Source organism: Tenrec ecaudatus, chromosome 11 (genome assembly GCF_050624435.1).
Source record: "Tenrec ecaudatus isolate mTenEca1 chromosome 11, mTenEca1.hap1, whole genome shotgun sequence".
Classification (NCBI taxonomy): domain Eukaryota; kingdom Metazoa; phylum Chordata; class Mammalia; order Afrosoricida; family Tenrecidae; genus Tenrec; species Tenrec ecaudatus.
In genome coordinates, this window is record NC_134540.1 from 76683812 (window position 1) to 76703020 (window position 19209).

At 42.5% G+C, this 19209-nt stretch overlaps 1 protein-coding gene across 1 annotated transcript in view; it reads left to right on the forward strand.

Annotated features, from left to right (window-relative positions):
* Positions 1-16785: 16785 nt before the first annotated feature.
* Positions 16786-19209, forward strand: part of TMEM182 (transmembrane protein 182) — a 74169-nt gene continuing 71745 nt past the window's right edge. The window contains exons 1-3 of the mRNA XM_075562573.1: positions 16786-16917; positions 17155-17254; positions 18908-19006. Coding sequence (XP_075418688.1) covers positions 16786-16917; positions 17155-17254; positions 18908-19006 — 331 coding nt within the window. The remainder of the gene's footprint in view (positions 16918-17154; positions 17255-18907; positions 19007-19209) is intronic.

Here is a 19209-nt window from a genome sequence, read left to right on the forward strand (position 1 = left end):
GAGGTGAAGTGATACATGCCTTCGACATCCTATCTTCTTCACTGATTATAATACCAAGCATCCCTCTCACAGCACGCTCGATTTCTCTGCTGGGTTCAAGAATTTGTTCCAATAGCCATACAGAACTCCCAGAGAATGTTCACAGTTATGGACTCGCTCTCTGTGTTATTGAAATTAACAAGTCACAATTAAGCATCAGAAATTCTCAGGACACAGTTCATCAGTCAGGGCAGCCTCTTCCTAGCCCTATAACACCTGAATCTTTAATTTCAGGACAATTGTTTCTTGTTTTTATTCTTTACTTTCATAGTTATCTTTGCTTGTGACAAAGATCTTCCAGTGCTGTCAGTAAATGCTCTAAGCGTACACCACTCCTCTCTGAGCCTCAACCAGAGGCACTGAGCTCCGTCTCCATGAGTCAACGTAGACTAGAAAGCACACTGCTTCATCGTATGCTCTGATTCTTAGATTTGTCACTCCTCTCTTTCCTGGATTGAAGAAGTTCAATTTACAGGAATCTCAGGATCCAATTGATGTGCTTTGCTCCTTGCTCTTCTCGTCTCTTTTTATAGTAGTAAGATAACCTCCTTTTTGCTTCTAAGACGGCTTATTACACATAGAAGGACAGCAACACTGACCAATCATAGGTTAGAGTTCAAAGTTTATGCAATCAAACACTTAAACATATAATCCAATTGCCAACTTCCTCTATGTTCTCTTGCACAGATCCATCACGAAAATATAAAATAACATCCAATCTGTGAAGTCTGCCCCAATATTCAGTGGAGTTACAAAGATGATGGCTAGTAGAGCCCTATCAGGTAAATCACTGCACCACAAAGCCAAATACATTATGACAGTAGAAATAGAACAAAACACAACGTAGGGATGACTAATGAGTTGTAGGAACTTTCAGAATAAAAATGTAAATGAAAACTCTCTGCCATGGAGCTAATTCTAACTCATAGCAACCTTACTGAATAGGGTGGGGCTGCCCCTGTGGGTTTCTGACTATAACTCGGTACAAAGTAAACGTCCTGTCTGTCTCCTACAGAGCGGCTGGTGAGCTCAAGCTGCTGACTTTTAGTTAGCAGCATAATGCATAACCACTCTGCCTGCCACCAGGGCTCCTCTAAATGAAAGATGAAATGATGCAAGAAAGAAGGAAACAATGACCAGTGCTCTTGATGGATTTCATTGTGCCATCTATTAACTGATTTCCCCAGCTGTTCAGATATGTATGTTTCTGGGATTTATTAAATCTCAGAGTTGCTCTTAAATATTTAAATGAGTTCTTTAAGCACACACAAAAAAGTAATAAAATGTGTGTGAGAGACACAAAGCACAGGAAGCACAATGAAGGAAACTAGGAAAGTGGTTGCAAAGTCAGTAAGGGGCCCACTGGCACCCCACAGCTCACACACTGAGCTCCCAGCTTTCTGGGAACCAAAGAGATCAACGCAAAATACCCAAAGTCACTGTCATCAAGTTGATGCTAACTTATAAGGACCCTATAGGACATGATAGAACTGCGTCTGTGCATTTCTGAGACTCTACTCTACAGGAGTAGAAAGCCCATCTTTGTCCTCGGAGTGTCTGGTGGTTTCGAACTGCTGACCTTGCAGTCAGCATCCTTATTCTTTGTTTTAATTTTTCTTAAATCATTTTATTGGGGGCTGATACAACTCATCACCATCCATACATACATCACTTGTGTCAAGCACATTTGTACATTCATTGCCCTCATCATTCTCAAAACATTTGCTCTCCACTTAAGCCCCTGGCATCGGCTCCTCATTTTTCACCCTCCCTCCTCATCCCCCTCCCTCATGAAAACCTGATAATTTATAAATGATTATTTTGTCCTATCTTGCCCTGTCCAACGTGTCCCTTCACCTCCTTTTCTGTTGTCTGTCCCCCAGGGAGGAGGTGATTCTTAGGCACTATGCCGCCAGGGCTCCTCAATCATATGAGGATATAAGCTTATTGTGGTTTATTGTTATTGTTGTCGACTAGTTGGCTCTGACTCACAGTGACCCCCTCTCCTATGCCATCTTTATGATACTTGGTATGTTTGGCTCCATTGTTGTAGCCATTGTGTCAGCTCGACTCATTAGGATTTTCCCCTATTTTTTTCTAGCTCTCTTCTTTACCAAACATAGTCTCCTCCTCTAGAGAGAGATCCCTCCTGATGATGCAGCCAAAGTAAACTAGTGAGTCAAAGTCTCAGACAATGTTCTGTGACCCATAGGTTTTGTACTGGTTTATTTGGTGGTGGGATTATCAGGCATTTCTTTCTATTCTTGCTTAGGCTGGAAGTTCCACAAACCTATCCACATGCTTGTTTTTGAAAGACCATTGTCATAGGTCCCAGCATCACGTCAATAAACAAGCCACCACACGACAACAAATGAGCAGATGAGTAGTGGATCTTAAGGTTAAAGACCACATTGTAATCACTGCCACAGTTTCAGGACACAAAATGCCATGTGTATTGGAGTTGGCAAGAACTCGATGGATCATTTTTCATGGGGAGACCTTGGGGGAAAATGAAGGGGAATTGGGTGCATCTCCTGTCAGTCTCACCCCAAGCCATTTCAATGGTTATGCCTTTAAAACTGACAAAAGAAGTGTGTCTTTCTGCCCTCTACCTCCCTTGCTAATGGGAACCTGTTGCTAAGAGAGCTGTGCTGTCACCTCCCTCTGAGCTAGAAATCCTCCCATTGATCCCATTTAAGTACAAAATAGTTCTGTTTAAATGCACCTCACACCCCACCCCTGGACTCAGAGGGTTGACCCATTTGCCCAAGGTCATTCTGCTATAAAAGAGGCACCCACTCTTGTTGATGAAATGGAATTCTCATTCTTCATATTGGTAATGGGGGAAGAGATTCTTCAAGGGAACAGAGCTGGTGCCCATGGGCCCAATTCCTATCCCCCTGGTTCATCATATCCTGGAGGATTGCTACCAAATCCAAACTCAACCTTCTCTGCGTCTTTACTTAATCTGGGGGACATAGCAAGAGCAGATTGAAGTTTCTGAGCAATGTAAATGGATAACAAACAGGAAACGAACATACAAATAAAAGTCGTGAATTTTTGTGCCACTGACAGTGATAAGCCATAAAAATATTGCTGTGTGTGGCCTTCTCCACATGATAGATTATATATTAATTCCCATCTCTCTCAATTTCCACTAAGTTGATGCAGACTCAGGGGAACCCCATCTGTGTTTGTTTTGTTGGGTGCCATCGAGTTGGTACCAACTCACAGTGACCCTATGCTCAACAGAATGGAACCCCGCCCAGTCTTGTGTCATCTTCAGTTGGTCCTGTGCTTGAGCCCATGGTTGCAGCTGCTGTGTTAATCCATCTTGATGCCGGCCGGCTTCTTTTTTGCTGCCCCTCTACTTTCCAGAATGTCCTTCTCCAGACTCTGGTCTCTCATGAGAATATGTCCAAATTATGTAAGATGAAGTCTTGCCATTCTTGCCTCACGGGAGCGCTCTGACTGTCCTTCTTGCCAGACAGACTGGTTCCTTTTGGTAGTTCACGGTGCTTTCAATATTCTTCTCCAGCACCACGATGCAAATGCACCGATCCCCCATCAGTCTTCTTCAGTCAATACCCAAGTTTTACATGCATATGACACAAGGGAAAATGCCATGGCTTGGTCAGAGGCACCTTAGTCCTCAAAGAAGCATACTCGCTTTTCAATACTCTAGAGAGGTCTTCTACAGCAGATACATATCAGAGTAGATATAGCTAAGTAGAACTATGCTCTATAGGGTTTTCAGCGAAAACCTATTTGTCTTTTCTGGGGTGCCTCTGAGTGGACTCAGCTGCTAACGTAAACCAAGGTCTGCTGACCATTTGTGCCACTCAGGGACTTTGCAACCAGCAAACAAGACTCCAAACTCATTGCCATCAAATTGATTCCAAACCATCCTAATCTGCTATTTTACAGAGTAGACCTGCTACAAAGGGTTTGGAACAGATTCCTAGGACTTTCTTCCACTGCAAAGACCCTCACCTACTTACTGACATCGTTGCCAAAGAAAAAGTACCACCTCAATGAAAGAACACTTGGTTCTAATAATCCAGCAACCTGTGATGCTCACCTTCCTTACACACTCATTGAAGACCAAATGGGTGCATAAGAAAATGTGGTGAAGAAAACTGATGGTGCCCAGCTATCAAAAGATATTAGTGTCAGGGTCTTAAAGGCTTGAAGATAAACAAGCTGCCATCTAGCAGAGCAGCAACAAAGCCCACATGGAAGAAGCACACCAACCTGTGTGATCATGAGGTATTGATGGGACCAGTTATCAGTCATCAAAGACCCAGAACCCCAAATCATATCAACATGAATGAGGTGGAGCTCTGAGTGGAGACCCAAGTTCATCTGTAGATATTTGGACATTACAGAAGGGTCACAAGGAAGAGCCAAGTCATTCAGGGTGCAGTATAGCTTTATCACCTGGTAGCTGTGTGAACCTAGAGTGTCCAACAGCTATCACCTGACCCATGGGCTTAAGTTGGATTGGGTGGGGTTGCTTTCCTTGATATCCAACTCTGTCTTGATATAAAGTTCTTTTTTAAGACACATATGATCATCACTTGTCTTGTTTCTCTAGAAAACCCAGCTTAGTGCAACCTGTACGCACTCTATAGGAAGCACATACCCTGCTGCTTCCATCTCTCCAACGTCACAGTGAACAACTCGCCAGCTCACTGCCACATTCTCTGCTCTGGATTTCCCATGGAGAGCGTAGGGAACCCCACACACCTGCCTCCCAGTCACAAGTACGAGTACCGAGTGAGCCAATCTGTCAGCGCCAGTGTCAAACACTATGTTAAGCATCAGGAGTAATCAAAAGGAATGTATTTGACATGACAAACTGAATAAAGAGTTCTGTTCATGATTGTCAAAATTATTCTATCACATGTTTCTGGAATGGCTGCAGATGTCTGAGTGAGTAGAACTACTTGGGTTGATGACATTAATAACTAGCTTAATAAATCAGCATATGACATACTAGTTATAAGAAAATGCTACCCTGAAATGTGTTCCCTAATGATATATCACAGTATACCTACGATCTACATTAATAATCTTGTCTTACATTTTCTGTAGTAGCAGTTTTATAAACATGCTTATATATTTTTGGATACATCCAAAGTGGTGACAAAAACATTATTAGCTGGTCAATCAAATCCAGAAACAAATGATCCCATGACAAACACTAAAACTGAGAGGACTTGTAATAACAACGTCCCGCAGTCTTTTTCCGTTATTAAAAGGAAATCTACTTGTTTGTGTATTTGTGAAATTGCATGACATTTATACCATAACCCATTGTATTACAAATAAAGGAAAGACAACCCTCCTGTCCTTCGGCTATGTCCTCCTCTCCACACTACAGCATCACCATCCACAACTGCACCAACCAAGGGGAGGGATGTGGAGGTGAGCTACAGAAAGTTTGTGGGTGATCAAAACTTGATGGTTGTTACCAATTTGTTTCGAGCTAAAGGAAAATCTCAACCTGCTTTGTACAACCCCATCCCACCCTGACGCACGCTTGCTCACATGGTATGGCTCCGTTGTCTGATGAAGAGGACCAGATGAGGAAAGGGAAGGGTAGATTTTTTGGTGAACAAACAGGGAAGGAACTGGCAGGGGACAACCTCAGATCAAGTTCTGCCTAAACGCTGGGTTACTTTCATTAATTTTACTCTATTAAAGGGGAAGATTATATGTTAGACTCCAAGAGAAACATTTGCATGTTTAGTTGCTAATATAACACTTGTGGTTTTACAGTGGGAATAGTTTCATGCCTGCCAAGGGGTGTGTTCTCAGGACTGTGCGTGGCATGGTGGTTATACATTGTGCTGCTAACTGCCGGGTCAGTAGTTAACAATCACTAGCTGTCTCTTGAGAGAAAGACAAGAGACCGGGTGGTGCTGTTTGGTAAGCATGGTAGGTAAACTTGTGCATGAGTTACAGTCTCAGAAACCCAGAGGTTCTACTCTGTTGTATGGGGTTTCTATGAGTCAAAATTGACCCGATGGCAGTGATTTGGGGCTGTGGTCTTAGTGTTTACATGGCTCTCCTCTCAAGCTAGCCTTTCATGTTTACTTTTCTTTTTAAAATCATTTTCTTGGGGGCTCATACAATTCTTATCACAATCCATACATACATCCATTGCGTCAAACACATATGTACATTTGTTGCTATCATCATTCTCAAAATATTTGCCTTCTACTTGAGCCCTTAATATCTGCTGCTCATTCCCCCCTTCCTCCCCACTACCCCATACTGCATGAACCCTACATCATTCATCAATTATTATTATTTTGTCATACGTTACACTGTCGGACATCTCCCCCCACCATCTTCTCTGTTGTCCACCCCCCAGGGAGGAGGCTATACGTAGATTCTTGTAATCAGTTCCCCCTTTCTACCCCACATTGTTTCCACCCTCCAGGCATCACCACTCTCACCACTGGTACTGAAGGAGTCATCTGTCCTGGATGACTTTCATGTTTTCATAGACATTCATATGTGCAGAAGAAAATGCTTCATATACAAGATGAATTGAATTTTGAGAAAACATCCCAGCCCAGTCCAGATCAAATCCATAAGTCTGATATTAGCCCATATGTCCGATACCAATCTATAAATTCCTATTCAGACTCACGCAACACATTCAATGACACCGAATGCAAGAAGGTCACAGGCTAGTAGGTGGAAAGTCTTATGGATCCATTGGTAGTGGAAGCATCTCAGTGCTGGCAGGGGTCTCCATGCAGCTCCTTCAGCTCCAGGGCTCTAGTGTAGTTCCATGTGTGTTGTCCACAGGAATGTCTCATAGAGAGTGAGTATGTATCTTGCCTCCAGCAAGCTATGTATCTCCTTAGTGCCTCCAAATGAGGTCATCAAGCTGTGACCTGATTGACAGCCTAAACTCCACCCTTTCACTCTTAAGTCTCAAATTGACAACAGATTATGTAACTGGCACATCCCAGAAAGAATTATAGTCTCAGAAATGCACAGGGACAGCTCTACCCTCTTCTGTGGGGTCGCTATGAGTGAGAATTGACTTGATGGCACTGATTTGGGGTTGTGGTCATAGGTTTCATGTAGCTCTCATCTCAAGCTACCGTTTCATGTTTCCTCAATTCATGAAGGAGGTTTGGGCATTACACAGTATCATGAGGAATGAAAAGATGAGAGGAATTATAGAGGAGCAGACAACCTTGACAGGCTCAATTCTGATGAAGCATTTCCTCCTTTCCGTCCTGTAAGTACCTCCAGGTCAGAGACGATATACGTTAAGCCCACTGTCTTATTACTATGTGCCTAGACCCTCTCATGTTCTCAATAATCTATTCTTATAGTTACATCCTCTTCTTTAATAGGCCAACCAAATCAAAGACCCAAAGCCTGCTTCCACTGCAGCCATTCTAATGCATAATAACCCGAGAGGGCACAGTGGAAATGCCCCTTCGGTTTTCCAAAGTTGTAGCTAAATCCAGCACAGGTGGCCTCTATTGCTCCCATAAGCAGCTAGTGGGTGAATCACCTGCCTTGCAGTGAGCAGTCACGGAGGTTGACTGGGTCATAAGTTGAGCTCCTAACCACCGAGCTAGCAGTTTGAAACCACCAGCCACTGTGCAGAGACATATGAGACCGTTTCTGTTCCCGTCATTGGGTCTCTATGAGTCAGAATCAGTTCAACGGCTGTGAGGATTTTTGTTGTTGTTTGATTGCATTAATTCAAGAAACCTGGTGGTGCTGTTTGGTAAAGATGGTAAACTGAAGGATCAGCCATTCAAACTCACAAACCACTCTAGAGACACAGTAAGTAAATTAAGAGTTCCTCAGGGTCATGGTAGGGAGTTTGGGGGCTGTAATAATGATGCAAAAATGAAGAAAATGTTCTGAAATTGACTGTGGTGGTGACTGCATAATTCTTTTAAATATATTTGAGCAATTGAATTGTGTGGTAAGCGAATTAGATGTCAATAGAGCTTTTTGTTTAATAAAGGACACACGGTAGCATGTAGATGACGCACTGAGCTGCCAAATCCAAGGTCAGCATTTAGAACCGGGCAGTCATTCCAGGGCAGACGGATGAGCTGTCCATGCTGGTAAACACTCACAATCTCAGCAGGGAGAAGGGACAGTTCCAGTTTGTCTTACAGGGATTGGATGGCAGCGGGCTTGGTTTCATTTTTGGGGAATTAGGCTAAATATACCTGGGTAACCCATGGTGACCACTCCATCTCTAAATCCTTGATTTAACAAAGGTTTTAAATTCACTTTTGAGGATTATGTCAGTGAGACACTGTTGGGTAAGGGTCAGGGTAGAACTCAACCTATCAAGTGATTGGTCGCCTGGTGACACCTCCTTGGGGGTGAGGTGACCTAATGGGGTGGCCTCTAAGAAAGAGACTGAGCTGAGTCAAATCCTCTTTGGCCCTTGGGCTTCTTGTGGAGCTTGATTTTGTGGCTAATTCCTCCATCTCCTGTTGCATTGCCTGGCGATCCCAGGAGCCATCAGCGAACTGCTGATAGCGGATCTATTTGGTCTACTTTGTAATTCACTTATCTCTGCATCTGCCAGACTGTACGCTGCCTGCCCCCCCCCAACTCTCTCTCCTCATGCACCCCCACACCTGCCTGCATCTCCCAGTCTGTGAACTGCCTCCCCCTACCCAACTCTCACTCCCCCCACCGCACCCCTCCCCCCCCCCCACCTGCCTCTGCTTCATCATCTCGCTTCTTATTCAATTGCTCACAGGAGTCAGACCTGACTTTTCTACTTCTACAGTGGTATAAACCCCTTGACAACATAAACCCTTTCTCTATACAAACACATGTGCCACTGGTTTTGCTTCTCTAGAGAGCACAACCTAATGCATTTGGTACCATGACTGGTTCCAAAGAAACAAAATTATACAGATGACTTTTCTAAATGGATTCTCAGGTCTAATTAGGCCGAAAGCACTGAGGTCTCTGCCACTGTCTCTGTAAGTACAAATAAGCCCGTCACTGTTAAGAAATGGGGCACTGTTAATCCTCAGCATAAAGTGGCGAAGTTAATGCCCAAAATAGCACCGCTGATGGATGACGTGTTGGTGAAAAGTGAGAGTCTGGGCCAGCATGTGCGCTTAATCTCTTTGTCTGATATCGACCACAGCTTTGTCAGGTTGGAAGTATAGGCAGCTGGTTGGCTGGCACTCCTTACAATACCCAAAGTGGCGAAGGAGACAAGTGAACTAAGAGCTTTGGAGCCCCCGCGAGTGCTGAATACATGGCTGCAAAGCTACTTAAGCCCTGGAAAATGTCTGATGCATGCTAGTTTCATGTGAGCAGCTAAATTACGATGTCAGCTTTAGCCTCCACCTGAAAAGATGTCTGATCTTAAAGGGAAAAGACTGACTGGAAAGAAATGGGCCCTTGAAACTTGGGGCAGGGTTCTATGGGCCAATACTGTAGAAGATGGGACATCGAGCCCTCAGATTCCATGGAGCCACTCCAGTCCCCAACCCTCTCATCTGAAGAGATGAATTCGCTCTCAGTGAAACCATACTCCATCATTCCCCATGCCCCTCCACCCCATCCCCCTCTACTTGAGGAGATAAGTACAACTATGCATAATTTGGCCCTGTTGCCAGGAGAGACCAGTCCCTAGAAAAGGACATCATTCTTGGTAATGTAGAGGGGCAGCGACAAAGAGGAAGGCCTTCACTGAGAAGGATGGACATGGTGGCAGCAACAATGGTCTCAAGCATAGGAACCCCTGTGCGGATGGCACGAGGTTGGGCAGTGTTTCCTTCTGTTATGCATGGGGTGGCACTGGGTCCGAATCTACTCCATGGTACCGAAAACCAATAGCAGGCATGCTGGTACGGTACCTGGAGCTGTATCTGAAACGCTGTCTGTCTGAGATGCCTTACATAAGACAACACTTCAGGATCCCAGAAAATATTCTCTCCACCCATGATTGCCTCTTGACCTGCAACTAGACTTAAGTCACAGCCAGTTTTTAAACATGGTGACCCAGGAAGAAGTACACGATACTCCTCAAGAATTGCTAGAATATTCTAATATTTATAGGCAGGAACCTAGAGACTGTGCATGCCTTTAACTTGCCTATTTGGCCTGTGAAAATGCAAACATACGCTGACAGTGACGCCAACTGCAGCTGCTCCAGATGCGCTTTTGTTTCTTGAGCAAATGACTACTTCCTCTGGTGCCTCTTATGTAGCTGTTGATCTGGCCGATGCCTTTTTCTCAATGCCCATTTCATAGGGCCACCCAAAGCAGATTGCCTTCAGCTAGCGAGGACCGCAATCCTCTTTTACACCTCTCCCTCTGGATTATTTCAATCTTCCGGACTAGGCTGAAATTTATTCTGCAGGGATCTTGAATGCCTTTCCCTTCTACAAAATGTCACACGGATCCATTACATTGATGACATTATACTGCTTGGACCTAGCAAGGTGGACGTCTCAATGACGTTTGACTTCCTGCTAAACTGTCTGGGTGCAAGAGAGTAGGAAATTAACCTGACAAAAATTCAGCTGCCTTCTACTTCAAGGAAATTTCTAGGGATTCAGTGTTGTGGGGGCATGTTGAGATATTTCTACTAAAGTGAGAGATCAGTAATTGCATCTGGCCACTCCCACAACTGACAAGGAGGCATAGTGTCTGGTGGGCCTCTTTGGATTTTAAAGGCAACATGTCCCTCATGTGGGTGGATTCCTATGGCCGACATATCAAGTGGCTTGAAAAGCTGCCCGCGTTGAGTGAGGCCCAGAGCAAGAAGACGTTCTTCATCCAATTCAGGTTGCCATGCCAGCCGCTCTGCCACGTGGACCATATGAATCGGCAGATCCAATGGTGCTTGAAGTGGAAGACGCAGTTTAGGGTTGTTAGCAGGCCCCTATTGGAAAACCATACTGCAGACCTAGAGGATTTGGGGAACAAAGCTTTGGCATCTTCTGCAGACAACTACTCCCCCTTTTTAAAACCAGCTTTGAGATCTGTTACTGGATTTTAATGGAGACTGAACACCTCACCATGGGCCACCAAGTCTCAGCCACTATACAGCCTGAGCTGCCTATATGGAACTGGGCATCTTCTGACCCACAGAGTCATAAAGTTGGACATGCACCCCAATATACCACCATTAAATAGAAGTGGTATCTATGAGACAGGACCTGAAGAAAAGTAACCAGCATGAAGCTGTGGCCCCAAAGACTGCTTTCAACTCCTATTACACCACCCACTTTATTCAAGTCAGCACCCTTGGCCTCGTGAGGAATTCCTCACGATCAGCTGACCAGGGACAGAAAACGTGTGGTAGGTTTATTGATGGTTAACCAAGACAGGCAGGCCACACTCGAAAGGGGAAGCAGCACCACGGCAACCCCATTCTGGGGCCTCCTTGAAGGACAGTTTGAATGGACATTTTCCCAATAAGCAGAACTCTGAGTGGTATATCTGGGTGTTCAGTGTGCTTAACAGGAAAAAATGGCCAAATGTGTGACTGTGTATTCATGGACTGTGGCCGAGGACTTGACTGGATGGTCAGGCACTTGAGGGAGCATAATTGGAAAGTTGGTGACAAGGAGGTATGGGAAAGAGTTATGTGGCTAAGTCTCACTGAATGGTCAAAAGAAGTGAAGATATTTGTGATTTATATGAATGCTCGCCGTGTTAGACTGCGTTTACTAGAGAAAAAAATTCATTGATATTCATACATGTGTAAGAGAGAACTTTAAAACATCCCAGCTCTGGCCAGATCAAGTCCATATGTCCAATATGAGTCCCTGAATCCTCTTCAGACTCATGCAGTACATGTAGTGATGCAGAATACAGGAAGATCACAGGCCACAGGCAATGGGTGGAAAGTCCTGTGTATTCAATGGCAGTAGACACATCTCCCGGGCTCTGGCTGCTATCAGTATGGTACCATGTGGCCTGCCAACAGGAATATGAAGGAGAAAGAGAGAGAGAGAGAGAGAGAGAGAGAGAGAGAGAGAGAGAGAGAGAGAGAGAGAGAGAGAGAGAGAGAGAGAGAGACCATGTCTTCTGATGACAGAATGAAGAGAGAGGAAGTTCCCAGAATACTCATGAGAAGGCCCTGCCCATGAGGAGGGATCCTTGGGCTGTGACCTGATTGACAGGCTAGATAGACTCTCATTCTTTTATCAAGTTGACATGAAATTTTGTAACTTGAAAAAGGTTACAGAGGAGTTCAAGTAGCCAGGATGACATAGTGTGGAAACCAGTGATGCTCTTTCCTCAGCCCCTCCTGTCCTTGCCCAGTGAGCACATGAGCAAAGTGGCCATCGTGACAAGAATGGAGATTATGCATCGGTTCAACAACCTAGACTTCCACTCACCAACCCTGATTTGGCTACGTCTCGTGCTGAGTGCCCTATCTGCCAGCAGCAGAGACCAACACTGCGTCCAAGTTATGGGACCATTCCTAAGGCGAATCAGCCAGCAACCTGGTGGTGCTGATTACCTAGCATCACTTTCTTCATGGAAAGGTCACCATTTTGTTACTTTAATAGATACTTACTTACTCTGAATATGAATTTTCTTTCCTTGCATGCATTGTTTCTGCCCAAACTACTATTTGTGGACTTACAGACTGTCTCATCCACCAACATGGCATCCTGCACAGCATCGCCTTAGATCAGTGGTTCTCAACCTGTGGGTGATGACCCTTTTGTGAATGACCTTTTCACAGGGGTTGTTCAATTCAAAGCAGTAGCAAAATTACAGTTATGAAGTAGTAACAAAAATAATTTTATGGTTGGGGGTCATCACTACATGAGGAACTATATTAAATGGTTGCAGCATTAGGAAGGTTGAGAACCACTGCCTTGGATCAAGGGACTCCCTATATAACTCATGGCATTCACGTAGCACATTCCCCATCCTATCATTTTCCCCATCATCCTGAAACTGTGATAGAATGCTGGAATAGACTTCTAAAGACACAATTACAACTTGGTGGCAACACCTGGCAATGTTGGGGCAATATTCTCCAAGAGGCAGTATATGCTCTAAACCAGTATCCAATATATGGGTTTGTTTCTCCAAGAGCCAGGATTCATGGGTCCAGGAACCAAGGGGTAGAAATAGAGTGCCACCACTCATCATTACTCCTATTGGCCCACTGTGTCAGTCTGAGTAAACTAGAGAAACAAATCCATAGAACCGTCTATGTGTATAAGAAAGAGGTTTATGTACAATAGCAATTGAATATTGAGAAAACATTCCAGCCTAGTCCAGATTAAGTCCATAAGTCTGATATTAGCCCATATGCCCAATACCAAGCTAGAAAGTACTCTTCAGACTCACGAAACACATGCCATGATGCCAAATACATGAGGATCACAGGCCAGTGGGTAAGAATTCTTGTGGATCCAGTGGCATTGTAAGCATCTCCATGCTGGCAGGGATCTCCACGTGGATTCTGTAGTACAGGGTTCTTGTTGCATCTGGTAGGTCCATGTGGCTTCTCTAGCTCCTGGGGCGTAGAGCCATGTGTCTTGTCAGCCGAGCTTAACAAAGGGACTGAACAGAGTCAGAAGTGTCTCTAGGCTCTAAGAAAGAAATACAGAATTTCCCAGAATTCTCAGGAGAACGTTATGCCCACACAGAGGCCTCATTGGCTATGATCTGATTGACAGGCTAGACTCCACCCCTATAGTCTTAATCCTCAAATTGACAAATGATTATATACCTACCACACCCAGTCACAATATTTTCCATTCTGTCCCAGAGGACCTATGTTATTTAGCAATCCAGGTCGTGTTTCCAAAGAAGGGAATACATCCACCCACCAGGAGACACAGCACTGATTCCATTGAAGTGGAAGTTAAGAATGCTTCTTGGCCATTCCTTTGTTTCTCATACATCAATGGCAAAAAAGGATATTATTGTATTGAGTGGTGTTAATGTATCAAAAAGATCCTGATTCCTAAGGGGAAATTGGATTAGTATTGCATAAAGGTAGTAAAGATCTAGGAGTTTCCTTAGACCGTCTCTTAGTATTACTATATCCTGCAATTAAAGTCAGTGGTGAAGTACAGCACCTCAATTCTGTTATGACTAGTGACATGACTACTAATCACATAACTCTTGAGGAATTACGGTTTGGGTCACCCCACCAAAGAACCACAACCAGCCAAGGTACTTGCTAAGGGCAAAGGAAATACTGAATGGGAAGTAGTTCTAAAATACAAGCCATGGCTATATGGTCAGCTGTAGAAACAAGGACTGTAATTGTTATGACTAATTTCTATTTTTATGTGTACACAGAATCTTTTTCTTTTGTTCATTTATAAGACATAGATGATAATAGGGTTAGTGCATTTTGATTGTATGTGAGCTAGCTGCATCATGTTAGGTGCCAGTGTGATTTTATTATTGTAATGCATTGTAAGATGATTATGTATGTTAAAGAGTTGTCTGCAGGTGTTAAGTTGACAAGAAGAAGTCTGTGATGGTTAGTGAGTCTGTCACACAAACACTCCTGGGTAAAGGTAGAGTGTGATTTTGTGTCTGTTTCCTTGATCCTCTGTCTGCCCATCTCAGGAGCTGTCAGTAGACTACCAAAAGTTGGTTCATTTGACCAAGTTTGTATTCACTGACCTCTGCATCAGCCAGCCTGTGCCCCCCCTCTACCTCCTTTTGGTTCATCAGCTTCCACAAATCAGAAGCCTAACTTGAACTAGAGTGGGCTTACCTACTTCTAAAACCGTGTAAGCCATTTGTTGTTATAAATCTCCTTCTCTATATGGACACATAAAAGTGTCACTAGTTTTGCTTCTCCAGAGACCCATCCTGACACCCATGTAAGGTAATATACTCACACACAGCTATCATGATTCGTTAGCATACAGGTATCTTTGGGCAGTCACTACTCTGTCATTCACAGCATCCAAATAAGGGAGGTGGTGATAACGTGTGAAACCATACCCAGCACATTTTACTAGGTCTCACATAAGTGTCGTACTTGACAAGTACAGCAAACAGCTGGAATAGAGAGCAGGTTTGGAGCTACGGCAATCTAAGGGATGTTTGAAAGCACCGGATGATTAGTATAGAGAAATGAAGGCCTATATTTATGCATGTGGGGTGGGAGCTGCGGTTTGAGGAGGCATGAGATGATTGCTGTCTTTAAAATATCTGAAAGTTCTATTAGATGACAGAAGGTTTAAACTTGTGCTGGGTAATCTCAGAGGGCAGAGTTGGATTCATATTTGGACACTCCCAGGAAGCAGCTTTTGGCAGGTTCAACACACAGTTGTGTGGTTGTTGTTGTGCTTAATGCAATGTGGTCTGGAAATCCTACGGCTGGCACAGTGTGGCTCACAAGTGAGATCTGAGTATTTATCGAAGGCTCCTCTCAGATGTATTCTTAAAGTTATTTCACTCCTGCAGGTCAATAAATTTTAATTTTATATGCAAATACCTGGAGCTCACCAGGACCCCTCAGCCCTACAAAAGAGTTAACTTTTACCCTCATTGAATCCACCCTAAGCATCTATCTCTGGCCAAATCAAAGAAGCTGATGAAAGATGCTGGCATACCACAGATGCCTCACATTATTGTTGAGATTATGAAGAAGGATAATAAGGATATTACATATTAAGAAATATCCCATAAGTTCTTAAAATAATAACTTTTCTAGTCTATTCAGTTACAAAACAAAACAAGCAACTGAACTGTAAAGAGTCATGGCATGAAGAAAATTTACATTTTTTTGCTATTCGATGATTTGTATGAGCATTACTTGTGTTTTGAAAATGTGAGTATTTAAATTAAAAAAGAAATATTAGATAAATATTTTAATTAGTATATATATAATTTATCGATTCACTTTACAGAAAGGATGACCTTTAAAATAATTTGTCAAAGATTTGTGATCATCAGTAAAAATGGTTTTTAACATTATTAGTTGTATATGCTGTATGAATATTTTTAGCGCTTCAACGAATCAGTGCTCTGCATAATTTAAAGAATTCATGCTACTATGAGTATTCTTGATTTTTCTTGATATATAAGAATGTCTATATCTGAACTGTGATCTTTTTGTGTTAGATAATCTGACTTTCAAATTAATTTGTATGCCCAAATATCCAAAGAAATTAATACACTTTTTACAACCTCAACTGTATTTAGGGGAAGTGTTTGTAGTTCTTTATAACTGCGATTTTGACGTCCTCAAAGCGAATCTGAAGTGCCTTTAGGGTTGTTATTTCGTTGTTAATAGTCAGCTAAGATGAAGAGGTGCTTCTCAAAACACTAGAAATTTGGGTCCAGTACTGGCAAGGTCTTCATGGTCATGTCATCTTCTGCCCATTCCTAGGGCCTACTCCATAGCAATAACGATAATTCCCGACAGCTCCCGAGAGTCCTCGCACAGTCAGAGGAAGGTCAGCTATTTTTTGATCCCCAAGGGAGAGAGGCAGCTCCTCAATCAGCATCCTAGAATAGCTCGCCATTCTCAGCTGCTGGGCTGGAGCCCCTCCAGCAGAGAACACGGCAATCCAAAGCCAAGGCTGGGTGCAAGTGAGAAGCCATCCAAACATGAGCTAGGAGAGGTTTCTCAGGAAGCTTCTGTCTCTCAGAATCATTATTCTGTTTCTTTTTAAAATTTGGTTGCTGATTTTGAGATCTTTCCGTCCCCCAATTTTATTTAGTGTTCTTCTTTTTTTTTTTTTTAAGTGAACGTGCGAATCGAAAATGAAACGGAATGTTGCCATCTTCTTTGGGGCCCTCTTCGGTGCTTTGGGTGTTCTGCTCTTTTTGGTGGCCTTTGGATCAGATTATTGGCTTCTTGCAACAGAAGTGGGGCGATGCTCAGGGCAACACAACGTGAGTTTCTTCTTCAATATCTTGATGTACTTGATAGTGATCAGAGTCGAGTATGCATGATCATTCTTTGAAATTAAAGGATAGCAGAAGTGCATATTTCTTCATAAAAGAGATATGCAGAAAGCTATACATTTTCATTCCTTGGGATTAAAAAGTTTAAAAAAATGATTCCTGGAAAAGTTCATTTTTTTTCTAGTCCTTGTTCTGATGGCAATTATTTCATTTTATTTTGTGCAGATAGAGAATGTTACTTTCCACCACGAAGGATTCTTCTGGAGATGTTGGTTTAATGGGATTGCGGAAGAGAATGATTCCCATGTCTGGAAGTTCTGGTACAGTAAGTGCAAGTTTGCTTTATCTTTCCCTTGTCTTGAGATAAGATGAACAACAAATGAAATAAGATTGAATTCTTAATTGTTGAATTTCAGTACGATACCTTCACAAGTTTTTGATGAGAATCTTTTTCTTCAACTAGAAATGGCTATAGAAATAATTATTTTATGTTCAAGAACAAATAGACATCTGACTGCTTATGGCAAAACTGGATTATCTAGTCTTTATCTGCTCACATTTAAAATACATAAACACACACACAAAAGTAAAATACAGAAACACTAACAAAGCAGATATTATCGCTAGTATTTTTGAGTGTTTACTATCGCTATGTTGCTTCTTTTTATTGGCTGTAAGCTCTTGAAATCTCAAATATTAAAATCCATGATAGACATGTGTTATTTTGTATTCATGTCCCCAAACTTCAAAAAATGGAACTTAATTACTAGCAGTGGCAGATGAAAGCTTGTTTTAGTTGGGCTTTAACCAAGGTTGTCAGCAATATCATTGCTGTTTATGTTTACATTCTGTCATGGAAACTTTCAAGTTCTCTTTTGAAGTAGAATAGGTTTTTTTTTTTTAATGATGCACTTTAAAAACTGTATTTCCTATGTTGTATTAATCTTTGAAAATAAATTCACTGGTAATAGTTAGTAACCATCTTATTAGATCCAGCAACCAAAGAATTATTTATTACTCTAAAGATTATTGAGGTTTGGAATTATCTCTTTATTAAGTATACCCTAAATACATCTAGCAAAAGTATTTATGGAATATAGAATATTATGGAATTTATAGTGAAAGTATGAGTTTTCTGGCCACTTGAGCCAGCTGTCGGCAGGCTGGCATCTGTATACGGGGACAAAGGTAAGGATGAGCCAGCATATTTGAGAGGAGTCTTTGATAGGCCATCTTACAGTGTGTTTTTGGAGAGGAGGGTAAGCATTTGTTAAACATGCAACTGGCAATGGAAATTATTTAGACTTTGTTAAAGTGGATTCAGCCAGTCTATGGGAAAGTAAGGTTTTTGAGAAAGAGAAAAAAAGACGTACTCTATCTTCTGCCTAAAGTGGCCTAGAAATTACATTGCACAAGGAGTTCTGACCCTCCCTTAGAAGGCACAGTGAAATTCTTTGCAGAGAACATAAAAAATTTTAAGTTTCTTCAATTGCTAAAAAAATGTATTTGAATGATCAAATGTATCACTAGTGTCTTTTCCCCAATCATAGGATATAGAAGTCTTTGTCTATTGATTAGGATGAATCAAATTAACCCAAATTAGGATTTTAAACAAGCACTTATTGAATACTTCTGTGATCTGTGTTATGTCAGTGAGAGTACGGAGAGTATGTTTGTGAACATAAACCATGTATGTTGCTTTCAATTATAAGGCGCTATCGGGGGTATCTGCACCTATTCCTGTGGGTTGTGTCATGAGGCTAGATCCTGTGAGTTAATTCACTTCCCAGGCTCCCTGTGTTTTCCAATACATATTCTTTGGAGTGGTTCATTTGCCCTATAAGTCTCTGGATTTGTTCATCTGACTTGTGGTTTTAATTGGCTGGTGGACTTCTGGTTCTGGCTTTGTGTTCAGTGAAGAACAATTTGCAATCCACACTCTCAGTAATAAAACCCATTGTTCCGCTGTGTTTCCTAGCCAACCAGCCACAATCCAAGAACTGCACACATGCTTACCTGTCACCATACCCCTTCATGCGAGGCGAGCACAACTCAACCTCCTATGACTCCGCACTGAGTAAGTACCCCCTTTGCTCAGAGCCTCAAGGTTCTAAAAGATGCCTGCCACAAGGCTTTCTTTTTGGGGCTGGGGGGGGGGGAGCAATTAAAAAATAATTGAACACCTGAAAGGCTAAAAGGAATCATTATTTTACCCTTAAAATAAAACACCAATTGATTTTATAAAAAGCAAATGGGTTTAATATGGTGTTTGTGCTAGTA